General features: G+C 38.7%; 1 protein-coding gene across 1 annotated transcript; it reads right to left on the bottom strand.

The window, feature by feature from the left end:
• Window positions 1–1,264: 1,264 nt before the first annotated feature.
• LOC123718518 (40S ribosomal protein S21) lies at window positions 1,265–8,984 on the bottom strand. Its single transcript, XM_045675104.1, has 4 exons — window positions 8,880–8,984; window positions 8,744–8,802; window positions 2,424–2,615; window positions 1,265–1,417 (listed from the first exon to the last, which is right to left on the bottom strand). The coding sequence occupies exons 2-4, from the start codon at window positions 8,791–8,793 to the stop codon at window positions 1,408–1,410; spliced, it is 252 nt and encodes an 83-aa protein (XP_045531060.1). The 5' UTR covers window positions 8,794–8,802; window positions 8,880–8,984; the 3' UTR covers window positions 1,265–1,407.
• Between the last annotated feature and the right edge of the window lie 8,584 nt (window positions 8,985–17,568).

Here is a 17,568-nt window from a genome sequence, read left to right as displayed (position 1 = left end):
TCGTCAAAGGTGATGAAAGCCGGATATATCGAACCCGAAACCTAAAGACAAACAGGTCAGTGGGTGATAGTCAATTGTCTCGTCATACTTGCGTTTACTAAAGCAATGGTGAATCACCGAATAATGGTTTTCAAACTACGTCTATCTTAGTAAATTTACGTCATGATCCTGTGCCTACCCTAAACCAATCTTACAGAGAATTAAATAAATTAGTCCGAAATTAACAGAATTACACATATTAAGTGACGGCCCAACAACGCAGTAGCGAAACAAATCTATGTTCTTTTTAATTGTAAACGTCATAAACCAAAAATTCAATGATGTCAACAGTATTACATGGCGCTGAGAAAGGTTGCATCAAAAGTCTATGTGACAATTCGGTCAGACAGATTTACGGAATAGGAGATACAAATGTGCGAGATATTTAAGAAATGGTCGCCAAAAATAAAACGAATGCTTATGCTTATAAAGGGATTTCACCTTTTAAGATTCATCAACTTTCTTGGAATCGAAGCGAACCAAATATTTGACATTAAGGAGGCTTAGATGTCCGTCTTCTGCTACAAATGCAGTTTGTCCACATTTTGAAATTGGTCAGATAAAGGTTCCATTCGTTGATACGAAACTCAGCATCCCCCTTCACGTCCCTGTACGGGATCGAGGTAATTTTTCCCAAATTTCAATTGTTTACGCAGACGGCAGCGATGAAAACGACTTGATTGTTCCACCGGCTAAAAAAACATTTTTCAATCCCTTCGATAGCGAAGGTGACGAACTTATTCTAGCGTAATACAAGCATGCTATAAGCGACGTTCGTAACACGTTAAGTATAGTTTCGTCATATTTTGTTTATATGATCTCATTTTTCTCTTATTAATTTGTAGCCGAGCTGTTTGATTGACAGAAATCTTTAATTAAGAGTCGACCAAAAAAAAATCTCTTCTGTGGACACAAAATAAAATCGTTTTTAATGTGAAGTAGTATAATACAACCGGAATGTTGTGATTTTAAGAAATATATATTATTTTAGTCGTTTTATTTGGCCAACATATACGTTTGATCGTTTCTGTTTGATTTTGTGGTCTATTCTGTGGATAGTTGACTTTTACAATATCTAGTCATAAGCACGAATCGAGGCTTTTTGATCTCTGATAATTTTTTACCTTTTGTCTTAATATATACGATTTAAACAAAAAAAAATAACAAAAATTAAGAATTGGCTCACAGTGAAGCCGCGTTCGACGTGCACAGTGATGACCGAAATGGGCAATCGACGCATCCGGGCCAGACGGAATCGCGCGTCCCGCAAACGGAGCCATTCAGAGATATGAATAGTTCTTAGGATATCGAGTAAAACATATTTTTTGTTAGATTTTTTTATTTTTTCCTTAAATGACTCCCTCCGCATCAGTAGTTCCTGGAACAGAAAAAAAATGAGTGAAAAACAAATTCCACGTGCGTAATCTGTTTTGCGCCGAGACGCCCGTTAAAATCCCGGCCGATCCGACCGAGCGACTCCGCATCCGGACGGAGGCTCGAACCCCACGGAGGACGGTCGCGTTCGGCGGCGAGCCGAGACGAATGTTTTGCGCGATTTGTATCGGTCTCTCGCCTCTCTCTCTGTGTTTGTATTCGCCTGAGGATTACGAAATAGACAATTGTCGAAGCGAAACCCGCGAACTCGACGGACGAGTCGCCGACGTTCGTTCGAAGCGAGACCTCTCGATTTTCACGGACGTCTCGAGCCTCCGCCGGCCGGCGGCGGGCCGGGGGCGGGCGGTACTCCTCGACGTCGACGGGCCGAAGCCCTCCGGTAGTCTCGCAGAGACTGCTAGTTTTTACGAGTGATTTTTTATTTTTGTCGAAATCTGGCCGCCCGTCGAGGCCGGGAGGGAACGCGACGTCCGTCGGAGAGACGATCGCGGCGCGAGGGTCGATCTAAAACCGGCGGAGGGCGATCTCGTCGTCGGCCGCGGCCTTCGGCGCGCATTTTCAGGATTTCACGCGATCGAAACCGAAGCGAGGCGAAAACGAAACGACTCCGTCGCCGTCTATTATACGCTCGCTCTCGACCGAGAGCACCCGTCCCGAGCACCAATGACGGTGTGAACGAAATGCGGTCGCTTTCTACGTTGCGACGAGGCTATTTTTCTCATAAATCACTCAAACTGACCGAAATCATAGGGACCCACCGATAATACCAAGTAGATATTGCATTAGGAAAAATATGGAATATCAAAATTTGGTACACGGATTGCAACATATCTAGAGACACGAAAGCGAGACGGCGGTCGGTCGAGCGACACGCGTACACACAAATACAAATATAGACAGTTCTCCGGGTCTTCCGAAACGGTACGGATCGATCGAGCGCCGACCGCGCGCTTTCCGAGATCCCTTCGTCGAGCGCGTCGATCACTCACTTAACGAGAATGCCATCCTTCTTGGTGAGCCTCACGATGCAGTCGTCCGACTCCCCCATTCGCCTGATGGCCCCGCAGACCACGTACATCTTGGAGGTGTCGGCCGCCCTGCCCGTCGCCGGGTCCACGTCGGCGATCACGAGCTGCACCGAGGCGTGGTCCTTCGCGTGGATGAGACGGTTGCTGGCCGAGCTGAAAGCGAGAGGTTCAAAACTTAATTAAAAAGGCCCAAAGAGATCACATCCACCTACTCGACGTTTCGATGCGACGAGGCTCACCGCCGGAGACGAGAGCCCACGGGACCCCCTCCGCCGCTCTCTTCGACGGCACGCTCTCGGCGGACAAGGATACGTCGACAGAAGCACTCCTTTAAATCGGACGGAACCGAATCTCCGCGGAGACCGTCCCCCGCCACGGGCGACCAAGATATTCTTCTATGGAAACGATGTGGCGTATGGGGAACAATATTTCACGACATCTTTCAGTAGGTAAGTATACCATGAGCGTGCGTCTGTCCTATCAAAGAGGGTTAAGTTTCTATTTAGTTTTTTTGCCGTTTGCTAGTTTTAAATTTTTGTTCTGTTAGAATGGACGTTTAATATATTTGTGAAGTCGAGTTTCTTTGTACATTTCAATCACAACGCGTCCGTCGTTCGCAGGACTTATCATTAAATAAATACAAACAATGACGACCGTAGGTGCCGGTGAGCGCCTTCGGTGCCAAAAAATATTGTTAACATTAAATTAATTCATTATTTCTAACGATCCTCACCTCACTTTTGCAGCGAAAGCCTAAAGCTCAAATTAATAAATTGTGAAGTGACTTTATAATTTCTTGTTTTTTAGTAGTGTTCGTACATAATTACAGTTACAGATGTACGTGGTCTGCGGGGCCATCAGGCGAATGGGGGAGTCGGACGACTGCATCGTGAGGCTCACCAAGAAGGATGGCATTCTCGTTAATTAATATACATAATTACAATAATAGTATAAGTATTAAACGGCATTAAAACAATTTTAAAAAGTTTGGGCAGTTCACCGTTACAGTAATTTGGAACCGCTTGTAAATGTTCATCATTGTAGTTTCCGAAATGAATAATTATTTGTTTAAAAATAGTAGTAAAACAAATTATTTAACAATTGTAAAATGTTGGAACTGGTTTATAAGAAATTACTTAAAAATAATACACAGGTTAAAATTACAATTGATTCTTAGTTTAAAAATCATAAGCATTGGATTAACCGCAAGCACTCGCTATAGAAAGGTAATTGAGTTTATGCCAACTTCAGAAACCAGAAGTATCCAGAAGAACCAGTCAACGAACGGCTAGGCAGACACCCCATATTTCCCGATGGTAATGGTAATAGTTCTTAGATACCTCACTCACGTCTTTACTCAACGACATCAGATTCCGGGGAAGAGCCCACTTCTCAGATGGTGTCCTCAAAACTTGGTGCGAGGATACCTACACGCTGGGATGGCTTACCGGAGCATGTGATGTCATCAATAATCCGATACCGGACACCAAACTGGTGGTACGGCCTCAGTCAGACATTCCGAAGAAGGTGCCGTGCTTACTGCATGTTCCAGGGTTCACTGGTAGCACGGAAACTTTACGGAAACTGATCACCAGGCAAAACCGCCACCTAAACATCAGATCTTGGACCCTGACTCACGAACGTAGAACACAGGACCCGACAGGCGTATCTTTGTTCCTTCGTGTTCCGGAATATGAGATCTCAAAGATCAAGGCTCACGAACGTCGCATCTACTATCTGATGGGGAACATCTATATCCGAATTCTGGAAAAGGATGAACCCTCAGTGGTAGCTGCCGCCACAGTAACTACTGCCAGTACATCGGGGACGGGATCCTCGGGGCCAAAGCCGCCCTCGTCAACGACGGAGATAGCCGCGGTTGCCGAGGTAAACGTCCCCATGGAGACAGCTCAACAACCACCCTCACCGGTGCAACTAACCTCGGATGACGAGTTCTTTCAGGAGACAGGGGGGAGTGAATTCAGCGACAGCTGTTTGCGCTCCTCCCCCTAACCGGACTGACCTTATCCAGACCAACCTCCAGCACAGCCAAACAGCGTCGGCTTCACTACGCAGACTGCTGGAGACCAACCCGAAGACCATTGCCGCGATCCAGGAGCCGTGGATCAGGAATGGCAAGGTATGCGGCCTGGGTAACACCGGTGGTAAACTTTTGCTGGATACCTCAGTAAGTAACCCAAGAACCTGCATTATCATACCTAAACATGTACCAGCATACCTAATTAACGAACTGTGTTCAAGGGACCTTACAACCATTAGGTTACCTAGGGACGCACATCCAGACATCGTCCTGGCGTCCGCCTACCTACCGGGTGACGAGGACGTGCCCACTCCAGAACTCGGCCTTCTGGCTGACTACTGTGAGAGGGAGAAACTGGAGCTTATAATCGCAGCAGACTCCAACGCGCACCACACGCTATGGGGTAATGCAAATACCAACGCTCGAGGTGAGAATATGCTTAACTTCATTCTTAGCAATAATCTTATCTTAGCAAACAGCGGCTCTGAACCAACCTTTATCAACGCACGCTCGCAAACCATAATCGATCTAACAATGGTGACCTCTGGTCTGTCAGATCACATACAGGATTGGCATGTCTCCAGAGAGCTATCATGCTCAGATCACAGGTGGATCCGCTTTACAATCAAAGGGGAGCTACCTAAACCACAACCACGACGCATACCTCGGAGAACTGATTCAGTAAAATTTTACAATATAATCGACTCAGAGGTAAGCAAACTAACAATACCAACCACCATTGATGTACAAGACATAGACAAACATGTAAATAACCTAACGTCCCTACTCCAGACCAGCTTTGAACGGTCGTGTCCCCTTACCATGCCTAGGTGGGGGAGTAGACATAACTGGTGGTGCCCCGAACTGGAGAGACACCGAAAGAAGGTCAGGAAGCTGTTCAATAGAGCAGGAAATACCCGTTTACCTGCCGACTGGGACAAGTACACAATCGCGAGAAGACGATTCAAAAAACTTTTACGCTCTAGGAAGCAAGAGTGCTGGAGACACTTCTGCACCAGCATTGAAAGCAACAACCAGGCAACCAGAGTGAAATCATGCCTCTCTAGTGAGCCTTATCACTCAATTGGTTGTCTTAAAAAACCTGATAAATCATTTACAAAAACCGATGCAGAAACATGTGAACTACTGATGGAAACACACTTTCCAGGCTGCATAATTGCCAACGACCAAGCATGGCAACCCTACTCAGAAAGTGCCACCACCGACTCAGACTGGAATGTAGCTCACAAAATAATCACAAATGAAAAAGTAACATGGGCAATCAACTCCTTCCTACCATTCAAAGCGGCTGGCCTGGATGGCATCTTCCCAGGCCTACTAAGATGGAGTAGAAACCTTTTGGTGGACTATCTTGTCTCAATCTTCCGAGCATGTATAGCCCACCGCTACATACCCTTGAAATGGAGGGAAGTGAAAATAATATTCATCCCAAAACCAGGCAGAGAGGACTATACCCAGGCAAAATCCTTCAGACCCATAAGCCTCACATCTTTCCTGTTAAAAACAATGGAGAGGCTTGGAGATCTGGAAATACGTAGCCAGGTATCGCTATCCAAATTCCTGCACCCAAATCAGCATGCCTACAGCCCAGGCAAGTCAACGGATTCATCACTCCACAACGTTGTGTCTCGCATTGGCGACTCCCTGAAGTTAAAACAGTCAACCCTTGGTGCATTTATTGACATCGAAGGCGCTTTTGACAAAACAAACTTCACGAGCATTACCAGAGCACTCGTTACATGTGGAGTATCATCAACCCTGATAGAGTGGATAAACAACATGCTAAAACAACGAGCTATACAGTTCACTGTTAATTCCACGACACGGGGCATTGTCAGCAGAGGCTGCCCGCAAGGTGGTGTCTTATCGCCGCTACTGTGGAACCTTGTAGTTAACGAGCTCATCACAGAACTCAACGCTGGCAACCTCTACACAGTGGGTTATGCGGACGACATAGCTATCTTGATATCGGGAAGCTTTGAAAGTACCCTATGCGATCTCATGGGAAGGGCTTTCAAAGTAATTGAGAGATGGTGCATCAAGCACGAGCTATCTGTCAACCCATCAAAAACAGAGCTAATACTCTTTACAAACCGGAGGGTTCTGGGACCACACAGGCTTCCAAAACTCTTCAACACACAACTCAAACTCAAAAATGAAATAAAGTACCTGGGTGTGATTCTGGACAGTAAACTGCTCTGGAACAAACACCTAGAACACAAACTGAGCAAAGCAACGATCGCCTTCTATCAATGCAAAAAGATGCTAGGCGTGAAATGGGGCTTATCGCCTAAAATAACATTATGGCTATACACTGCCATAATCAGGCCAATGCTGGCCTATGGAGCCCTGGTTTGGTGGCCAAGATCTGAACTTCAAATGGCGATCACGAAACTGGGACGCTTCCAAAGGCTTGCCTTGTCCGCTGCTAGCGGTTGTATGAGAACAACTCCGACCGCAGCAATGGAGATAGCCCTGCAAATCTTACCTCTAGACCTACACATACAGCAGGAGGCGGCACTTGCGGCCATCAGGCTTATGGTATTGGACCTATGGGGAAAAAACCACTATAGTTCACACACAGTGATTCTCAACAGGGCAATAGAGTACCAACCTCTTATAGCTGCGCCATGTGACAGAATCACAAATCAATTAATATTCAACAAGAAATATCTTATACAACTGAGAGAAGAGGAGCAAGATCAGTCGCCCCTGAATGAGCTACGTATATACACTGATGGCTCAAAAACAGGGTGTGGCTCAGGCGCTGGTATTTTCTCCTTTGATCTCAACATCAACATACACCTACCTCTGGGCACACAAAGCACAATCTTCCAATGTGAATGTGTCGCTCTAACCGAAGCAGCCAGAGCCGTACAGCGGATGGGAGTCAACGACTTTCACATTAAGCTCATATCGGACAGTGCATCCGTGCTGATGGCGCTCGGTAACGAAAACACAAACAGCAAACTAATACTGGAGTGTCACGAGGCACTGGAGGCAATAGCTCTAACAAATAGAGTTACCTTACAGTGGATTAAGGGACACAGTGGCTCTCTCGGCAACGACGCAGCCGACGAGCTTGCGAGAAGAGGCTCTGGTATGATACCTGCTGGCCCGCATCCGCTTCTCCCCTTGCCCTTCTCGCTAGTTCGAACCTGGATTCGCCAGAGATCCACTGTACTCCAGAATCAACGATGGTCGCGAAGTGTAGATTGCAAACAGTCCAAAATAGCTCTGCCGGCTGTGAACCCGCAACTTACTAAGCGACTTCTAAACCTGAACAGAACCAATCTCAAAACAATCATAGGGACAATCACGGGCCATTGTCTCCTTAACAAACATCTTTTCGTCCTAGGCGCAACAGACAGCCCCTTGTGCAGAGGCTGTTTCAGCGCAGAGGAATCAGTCACCCACGTAGTCCTGGAATGCGAGGCTGTGGCTAATCAACGTACAAAAATCCTCGGAACAGTGAGGTCGCTCCGCGAAGCCTGTGAAGTGCCCGGGAGACTTCTGTGCTTCTGGAAGGAGTTGGGCTGGCTAAATTAGCCAGGGCTTCTACGCACAACGGACCGACTACGTGTCTAAGTGCGGAAACTGAGTCCACCTACCTACCACGTCTTTACTCCAATATCCACTCTACATGTTTTAATTACTAAATGAAATTTATAACCCACCATAAATTTTTCGAGGATGCAACTAGTTCCAGTTGGTTTTATTATGAAGTGAAGAATTCAACAAGATATGAGCCATCACCAGTTTCTTAAATAGCTTAAGGTTTAGAATTATTGTTGAATTAGTGTTGATCATTAAATTTTACGTATATTCCTTTTCTTTTGATCAAGTTAGTTTAAAACCATTAAGTTAACACTAACTTCTGAACATACAAAGTCCACCAAAATGTCGTTAAAAGAACAAAAATACTAGAATAATAGCACGAATTTGTGTGGAACTGTGATTTCTCATTTATATTTCGCGTTAGATTTAAAGTAATACAATGTTACCGAAGTGAGCACATGGAAAATCAGTTATCAAGCTGCCACACCGCTTGAATATATTTTTACAATTGTCATTGAAATTGCATCCACGAAATATATTGATAGATACAACACATGCATATTATAAAAGAAAGTAAACGAAATAGAAGTACAAGTTATATGTTGAAATACGGTTGTTAAAGTAAAACATTTTATATAACCTCAAAGATGAATGTACTAACCATTTCCTGGGACAGTACAGGTCAACGAATTCTCCGGCGTCGTTCTGCATTTTGATTATCTGAAATTAAAAAATAACAGTTTTAAAACACAATCACATTGCTTTCTAGTTTTATATTTTTTTAGAATTAAAATTACCAAAATAGCACGCTGCGCACTAGAATATCAAAACGAAAAGAATTTTAGTGATGTCAACTTTTGTTACTTGGCACTTGTTATTTGACAATTGGACTTTGACATTTTGAAACAAATCGATTTCCAAACTTCATCATTACAGACTACACCTATTGTCTATATTTAATAAACGAGTTAAACAGCTTTGATCACATATATCTACAGTAAAAATACAGTTTTTTACTATATGTTCCGTTTCCGACTAAAATCTCCTGCCTTTTGCTTTATCCTTTATTGTATTATAATGTATCTTATTTCATAATCAATAATAATATTAAGATGTAATATGTTTATGTACATATTTTTAACTAGCTTATTGATGTCTTTGTTTATGTTTTTTTAAACTGGCAATAAGTTAAAACTATTGCCATAATATTTAAAAAAATAGTTTTAAAATTAAATACCAGTTTGACGTTTCAATTCTCTATTCCCGTTGAAACATCGCATACATAAAACTTAAAACATTACATAACGCTGCCATAATGAGAGACATATAGAGCCGTATTGTCAGTTGTATGAAAATGCTCGGAATTAAATAAAAACAACAATTTTGTTTTCCCTTTGATGTATCCCCCCGTCGTTCAGAAATCAAATTGATAGATTAGTTTAAAATGAAAAGTAGTTAGAATTATTAGATATTACTAAATTTTTCATGAGGTAAAAAATAAATTTAATTTTAGCTAATTACAGTTGTTATTATTTTTGTATGTAGATTAATAAATTTAAGTTTTGCCACAGATACATTTCATTTATATATATGTGATAACTCAGACAAAGAATGCACCCTTCTATCTTTGTGGGTGACGATTACCGCTTATTCTTTGTAATAGAGACATTTCAACTTATGTGCTTTTTTTTTCTTTTGATCTTTTCTGATAGTGACACTTTACTGCTAAGCGGGCGAGAACTTTTCTCACTTTGATTAATTATAATTAATGATTCCGAGGAGAATACGACCTGAGTTAGGTCGTCGCAGTCAATCAAATGTGCGAGCTACCTAACGTGCTAAGCGCACTGATGACCAGAGAGAGAGAGATAGATCAAGAAAATAGTCGTATTGCTATGCAATTGCGTTCTTTAGTGAGTGACAATGAATTAGAAAGGCTTAGAATGCACTCCAAACACGACATAATGAGACGATTCCGCAGACGCAGTGCTGCTGTGATTCTGGAACAAGCTATATTCCATTATAGATCATAATGGAATGTAGCTTGTTCCGTTCCATCCATTCCATTGTTGGCAATAGATTATTGTACCGACAAATCGGTAACAATTGGGGAAATGACAATAATTAGTAAATATTGTAAGGCCTTAAAATACAGTGATAAATGTGCTGGATTATGTTGTGCTGGAGGTAAAGTAAAATTGCCACAATTGGTCCCACCACCTGGATTAGAAAAAAATTAAGCATATCATGGCCAACATTCGGAAATATAACAGCTGTTTCCAGATGCCATTATTCAATATACGAACATTGTTTTCCATTATCATATGCACGCTGCATGCTTCCCATCAAAACCGATTGATTCGTGGATAAAATACAGGTATATGCATGATGATGTCAAACAAGCTATTAACGTCAATTGGGGATGGCCGCGCTTAATCACCCCATGCAAGATGCTTTTAATCAAGAGTTACAACGTGAAAAATCGTAAGATCTCAATAATTTAAATTTTGTTGAATCGCTTCAAATAAATCTTGCACTATTGAACGAAGACGAACAGTATGTATTTGATACTCGTACGAAAGTAATAAATGATGGAAAGGAGTGGTTTACTTCTTGGATGCTCCTGGTGGTACAGGAAAAACCTTTTGATTACTTAAATTTTGTCAAAATTTCGCTCAAAAGAGAAATTTTTAGGCATTACAGCAACTTTGCTTGAAAGCGGTCGAACAGCCCATTCAGCTCTAAAATTGTCAGCGAATATGCAAAGCATCGGATCTCCAATCTGCAACATTTTTGCAGCAATGTAAAGTTACAGTGTGGGATGAATGAACGATAGCGCATTACAAATCTTTATAGGCTTTAGAAAAATGGTCTTGAAAATATCTACGGAACAACCAAAACGAATTTGGTGGAGCAATGATTTTATTATCAGGAGATTTTCGCCAAACATTGCACGTGGTTGCACTTTCAACGCAAGCTGATGAACTGAATACGTGTTTAAAGTCCTCCAACGTGAAAACAAGTCAAGGTATAACGCAATTACGCAGTATATTTAAGCAAGAATATGCGTGTCATGATGCAAAAAGTTAAAATGGCAAATTTCCTATAGATGTGCTGACTGGCTGCAGCTCAGGAAACTGAGAGTCTTCGGAAATGTTTTAAAAAGCGTTTCCAAATGTTGCTCAAAATTACATGATTGGTTGAGCGAACGACTGCCACTGACTGACTGCCAAAAACACTGATGTAAATGAATTAAATTTCCAAATTCAAGATGACTTCTGGCGAAATGAGGCCATATAAATCAGTTGATACGGTTACTAATGAATATGATGTCGTAAAATATCCACCGGAATTTTTAAACTTGATACTGATACTTGAACTTGAAACTTGATATTCCAGGATTGCCGTCTCAATATCTTCAATTAAAGGTTGCATTTGTAGTTATAATATTGCCAAAAACCAAACGCACATTTGTAACGGCACACGATTAGCGATAAAAAAAAATACTGAATAACTTAATAGAAGCAATCATGGGATCCTTGGCGGGAAATTGAAAAAGCGCGGTACTATTTTTTTCTAAAATAATACTTTAATTAAAATAAAGATTATTTCTTTGTAAATAACAGTATTAATAGACAAATTAAATATAAACATAGTGTATAAATAATAAAAATGGAAGGAAACGAGGGGGGCGGGCTTGACCCGCCCAACTCAAAAAAGAGACCACGACGGCGGCTCGAAGATCCCCAAAATGTTTCTGATGCTGGCGGCGGAGGCGGTGAGAAAGACTCGTATATCCCATATCTCAAGCCTAATTATAAAAAACTATATCCTGAAAATTCTATTAATATGGAATTTAAGGTTTTTATTGAAAACAAAAATATTCAGGACAGGCTGGGAAATAAAAGCCCAATATATAAACCACATATTTTCCGAAATTAAAGGCGTGGTGGCAATAAGGCGAATTAGCGCAAATAAAATTGTTGTCATATTTAAACAACATAATACAGCTAATAACTTGATACACAATATACATTTTCTTGAGAAACATGATATGAAAGCATACATTCCAGCAGCTCAAATTGAAAAAACTGGTATTATCAGATTTGTGCCTGCAAGTATATCAAATAAAGAACTATTTACGAAATTAACTTCTACAAATGAAATAATTGCAGTTAGGAGATTTATGAAAAAAATTGGCAATGAATTAGTCGGAACACAAACTGTTAGTATCACATTTTTGGCAAACTCTTTACCTGAGAGTGTCCAATATGATTTATTTTTTTACAGAGTGTTTGAATATATACCTCCTCTCCAACAATGTTTCAAATGTATGAAATTTAATCATTATGCTAAAATTTGTAATGGCAAACAGCGTTGCTCTATTTGTTCAGGTGAACATTCTTATAAAGACTGCAATAAACAAAATGAGATTTGCTGTGTAAATTGCAGTGGACCTCATTTAGCAATATCCAAAATGTGTCCAATAAAAATGAATAAAATCCTAGAAAAGAAAAATAAAATAACATATGCAAGCATTGCCAGCACAAAAGATAACAATGAGTTCCCTCCCCTTCCACCACGCTCCAACCCTGTAAATAAAAAAGTGATTAGTGTAAATAATGCACCCAAATATGTAAATAAATCTATAAATATTAAGCCTGTCTCACAGGCTGTAAGTATTAATGATATAAAATCACAAATAATTGCAAACAGTGATGTACTTATGGCCCTGGTACAAACACTGGTTCAAATAGGTAATAAGAATGATAATGAGCCTATAACTACAACATTTATTAACGATATACTTATTAAAAATTTGTCAATATAATGGATACACAACCATATACAACATCATCTCTACGTATTGCGCAATTTAATGTTCAAGGTGCAAATCATAAAAAACATCTTCTTACAAAATTCTTAAATGAAAATAATATTGATATTTGTTTACTAAATGAGACATGGTTAAAAGACCATCAATCTTTTTATATTTCCGGTTATAATTTCTATAATAAAAATTCAAAAAATCCTCGTAATGGTGTAGGAATATTAATTAAACCATATTTGAAACACAATGTTATAAATACTACTTTTTATGAAGATATTCAAACTATAGCCATAAGTATATACACAGAAAATACTACACTGTCTATTCTTTGTGTGTACTGTCCTCCGTCATGTAGAAGTATAAGAATGAATAGATTGCACAATATTATAAGAGAATTACCGAAGCCTCTTTTTGTAAGTGGTGATTTTAATGCACATCATATTGCTTTTGGATGTATGTCTACGAAAAGTCGAGGGAATAACTTATATAATATAATTGATGAATGTGATTTATGTATTTTGAATAATGGTAGCTTTACTACAGTAAATTATCCTACACGCAACCCCTCAGCAATAGATGTAAGCTTTGTTAGTCCATGTGTGGCTCCTCTTTGTGAATGGTCAGTACATGATGATGCTATGGGTAGTTATCATTATCCAACCATAACAAACATTACAATGTGCATTGAAAGATACACAATTAATAAACATGTTGACAGATTTTTATATGATAAAACAGATTGGACAAAGTATAGTGAATTGTCTGGTTTGGTCTTCCATGACATGATGGTTAGCGAAGAGAGTCCAATAAAATCTTATGATGAGTTTTGTAACCGGCTCAATAAACTCAAACTCATGGCAGTTCCTAGATTCACTAGGACTAACTTTAGGAGTAGACCACCAGCCCCTTGGTGGAACAGTATATGTGAACAAGCCGTAATACAATCTTACAAAGCCTTGAAATTGTATAGAAATGATTCAACAGAATATAATTACATCAACTATAAAAGATTAGATGCTTTAAAAAAACGCACTATAAAGGAGCAAAAAAGAATCAGTTGGAATGGTTTTTGCAATAGTTTCAATAGAACTACACCCATCAGTAAAATTTGGAATCTCATTAAAAAGTTTAAGGGTATCAGAATTGGTAATAAATCATATAGGGATGAATTTGTAGAGCCACTTTTAGATAAGTTATCAGATAGTAACAATTTACTTGACCCAAATTCATTAGACAATTATTTTAATATTAACAATGAAAATCCTCAATCTAAATTTTTATTGGATTCTTTTTCATGGTCTGAACTTTTAATGAGTATACAATCTAGAAGAAATACTAGTCCTGGTTTAGATGATTTTCCATATTTATTAATAAAACATCTATCTGAATCTGTACAAAAGCTATTTTTGAATGTTCTTAATAATCTATGGCATAAAAAACTCATACCAAGTTCATGGCAAACTCAATGTGTAATACCTATATTAAAACCAGATAAGTCACCTGAACAGATCAGTTCTTATCGTCCAATCTCGTTATCATCATGTATTGGAAAAATATTTGAAAATATGGTGAAATCTCGACTTGACTGGTATGCAGAATCCAATAATGTCATTCCACACATTCAATATGGATTTCGCAGAGGAAGAAGTTGTGTTGATAGCTTCATTTCTCTCATATCGGATCTGAAAAATGCAAAAAACAATAAATTACACACAGTTTGTGTATTTCTAGATGTGCAAGGTGCATTTGACAGTGTGGATCCTGGCATACTGGTGAAGGTACTCAGTAATTCTGGTATACCTGGACAATTATGTAAATGGATTTATGATTTCCTTAATAACAGAATACTATATGTTAGGCATAACAATATCTTATATGGACCTAGAACTGCATCAAAAGGTACTATACAAGGTGCCACATTATCACCCTTGTTGTATAATTTGTATACTTGTGAGATATGTAAATATGTTAATATTAAAAATGTAAATATACTTCAATTTGCAGATGATTTAGTGTTGTATAGTTCAGATGTAAATTTAACAGTAGCCATTGAAAATGTTAACACTGCCTTAAGACAGTTAAATAATTATTATCAACACACATTAAAATTGAAAATAAATGCTGGCAAAAGTAATTTAATGCTATTTGGAAAGGACACACCAGTAGTGGATGTTGTCTATAATGGTGATGTCATTCAAAGAGTCACCTCACACAAATTTTTAGGTATTATCATTGACCAGAAATTGTCATTTGAAGAACATATTAAATATGTATCTAGAAATGCATTAAATGGTGTTAACATTTTAAGATGTCTAGCAGGTGTTACATGGGGTGCAGATCCCAAAATACTTTCATTATTATATAAATCTATTGTAAGAAGTCATTTTGATTATAGTTCTTTAGCTTATTTAAATAGCAGTCATGTACATAAATTGGATATATTGCAGAACAGAGCTTTGAGGATCATATCAGGAGCAATGTGTTCGACTCCCATAAGGGCCATGGAAGTCGAAACAAATATTATGCCATTGATATTGAGACGACTTATGCTTGCAGAAAGATACTGCCTGAAACTATTATCATCAAATAATATCCAAATTATAAATATGATAATACCTCACCCAATCAATATAGATGGTCCACTCACTTCACCAAATGATCTCCTGAGAGGTACATCTCCAACTCTGTGCCAGATCTTCTTAGAAATACAATCTCATTATTCGAACATCAAAAAACTTTCACACTGGTCGTGTTACACTCATTCATACAGTTGTATCACTCATCCTATTACGATTTTATCCAATTTAATCGAAAATAATTCAGATTTACTGGCTTTTATAGAAGAAAATAACAAGTATTATACAATCTACACTGATGGCAGTAAAGGCAATGATTTTGTGAGAAGTGCGGTATATGATTCTCAAAAAGATGTTGCTCAAAGCTTTGCTCTCGATAAAAAGTGCTCCATATTTACAGCAGAGGCATATGCAGTTTTTGCCGCTTTAAAATCTATAATTTCTATAAATAATTGTAAATATTTTCTAATTTTGACAGACTCTTTGAGTCTTTTAAATAGCCTTAAGCATTCTAATATTAATAATTTTAAAACTAATTATATTATTTATTTAATTAAAGATACTGTCTTACGGTTGCATAAAAAAGATATAACTGTTGCTTTTATGTGGGTACCCTCACATAAAGGTATTACTGGTAACGAAAAAGCAGACAAAGCTGCATATGAAGGGATTAACACTCTTAATGTCAGAAATGTGGTACAGGTTCCTATGACTGATTATTATTATTATATCAATAACTCGATAAAAAATTTATGGACAGCATTATGGGAAGAAGATCAAAAATTGAAAGGAAAATGGTATGGTAGTATACAGGAAAATTTACATATAAGACCCTGGTATGATGAGTTGAATACTAGCTGTATCGTGAGTCGTGAGTTCGTTACCACAATCAACAGATTGCGCTTTGGGCATAACACTGCACCCGCGCACCTCGCTAAACTTAATATTATAACTAACAATATTTGCTCTTTCTGTAATAATAACGAGATCGCAGATATCAACCATATCTTTTTTAAATGCCAAAACCAAATATTCATTTTTAATAGACTAATATTGGCAAGTGAAATAATGGAAATTAGTGATCCCTCCCGCCGCCAGTTGTGTGATTTGCTCAAAAACAAAAAGTGTTATAGTGCATTATATAAATACATCAAAAATACCGTGGGGAAGATTTAAGAAAACAAGTGAAACGATAGAATAACATGTGAATTAGTGACCGTAAATAAGACTTGGCTTAAAGGTCTCGTTACCAGGCCATAAAATTATTAAAAAAAAAAAAAAAAAAAAGAAGCAATCATAACGAAAGGAAAGTATAAAGGAGAAGACGTTTTGATACCCCGCATCCAAATGATTCCGACTGACAAGTTTCGAGTTTAAACGATTACAGTTCCAGATTAAGTGTTTGTGGTATTAATCTAGAAAACCCATGTTTCTCGTATGGTCAATTGTATGTTGCCTGTTCCCGTGTTGGAAAACCATCTGCTCTGCCATGTGCGAGGTTAACAAACAAAGATATCGTGTACCACTAACGTGTAACTCTAATTTAGAATTAGTAAAAATTAATTATATATTTCATAAGTAGGTATAATATTAAGAAATCAGAAATTTTATATTCATTGTGATGTTTTAGTAACTATTAAAAGAATTTTAAGTAGAAGATTAAAATTTTTTTGACATCATTGACATTTGACATTGTAATTGTTGACCTGTCAACTTTATTTTTTCTTGTTCGATTCTTTAATTTTATATGTACCGATGTTACGATGTTCGCCGGGTCAGCTAGTGTGATATAAAACAGGTTAAACTCAAAAACTACTGCACTGAGTAAACTCATGCGGTTTTTACTTAATCTTGAAATGTTTCTTGATTCGGATTCGTTAAAACTGTAAATAAATAGCCACAGTTTAGGTATTTCGTCAAAAGACACCAAGCTGTTATAAGAAAAATGTTACTAATAGTTGCTGAATAGGCAAGTCTGATGTATACGGCTGTTATAACAAGTGTTTTGTTGGAAGACTTGTACAATGCCTAAACAACGCTGAGGCCTAGTTTAACGATTGTATAAGACAAAAATGGCGT

The sequence above is a fragment of the Pieris brassicae genome, chromosome Z (assembly GCF_905147105.1).
Source record: "Pieris brassicae chromosome Z, ilPieBrab1.1, whole genome shotgun sequence".
Lineage (NCBI taxonomy): Eukaryota > Metazoa > Arthropoda > Insecta > Lepidoptera > Pieridae > Pieris > Pieris brassicae.
Note: the sequence above shows the minus strand (reverse complement) of the source record. Positions and strands in the feature narration are given on the sequence as shown.

Excerpts from the sequence above, each read along its gene's own strand:
- LOC123718518 (XM_045675104.1), bottom strand. The coding sequence starts at position 8,793 with ATGCAGAACGACGCCGGAGAATTCGTTGACCTGTACTGTCCCAGGAAA. Across the intron at positions 2,616-8,743 it reads CTGTACTGTCCCAGGAAATG|CTCGGCCAGCAACCGTCTCA; the intron begins GTTAGTACATTC and ends TCTCGCTTTCAG.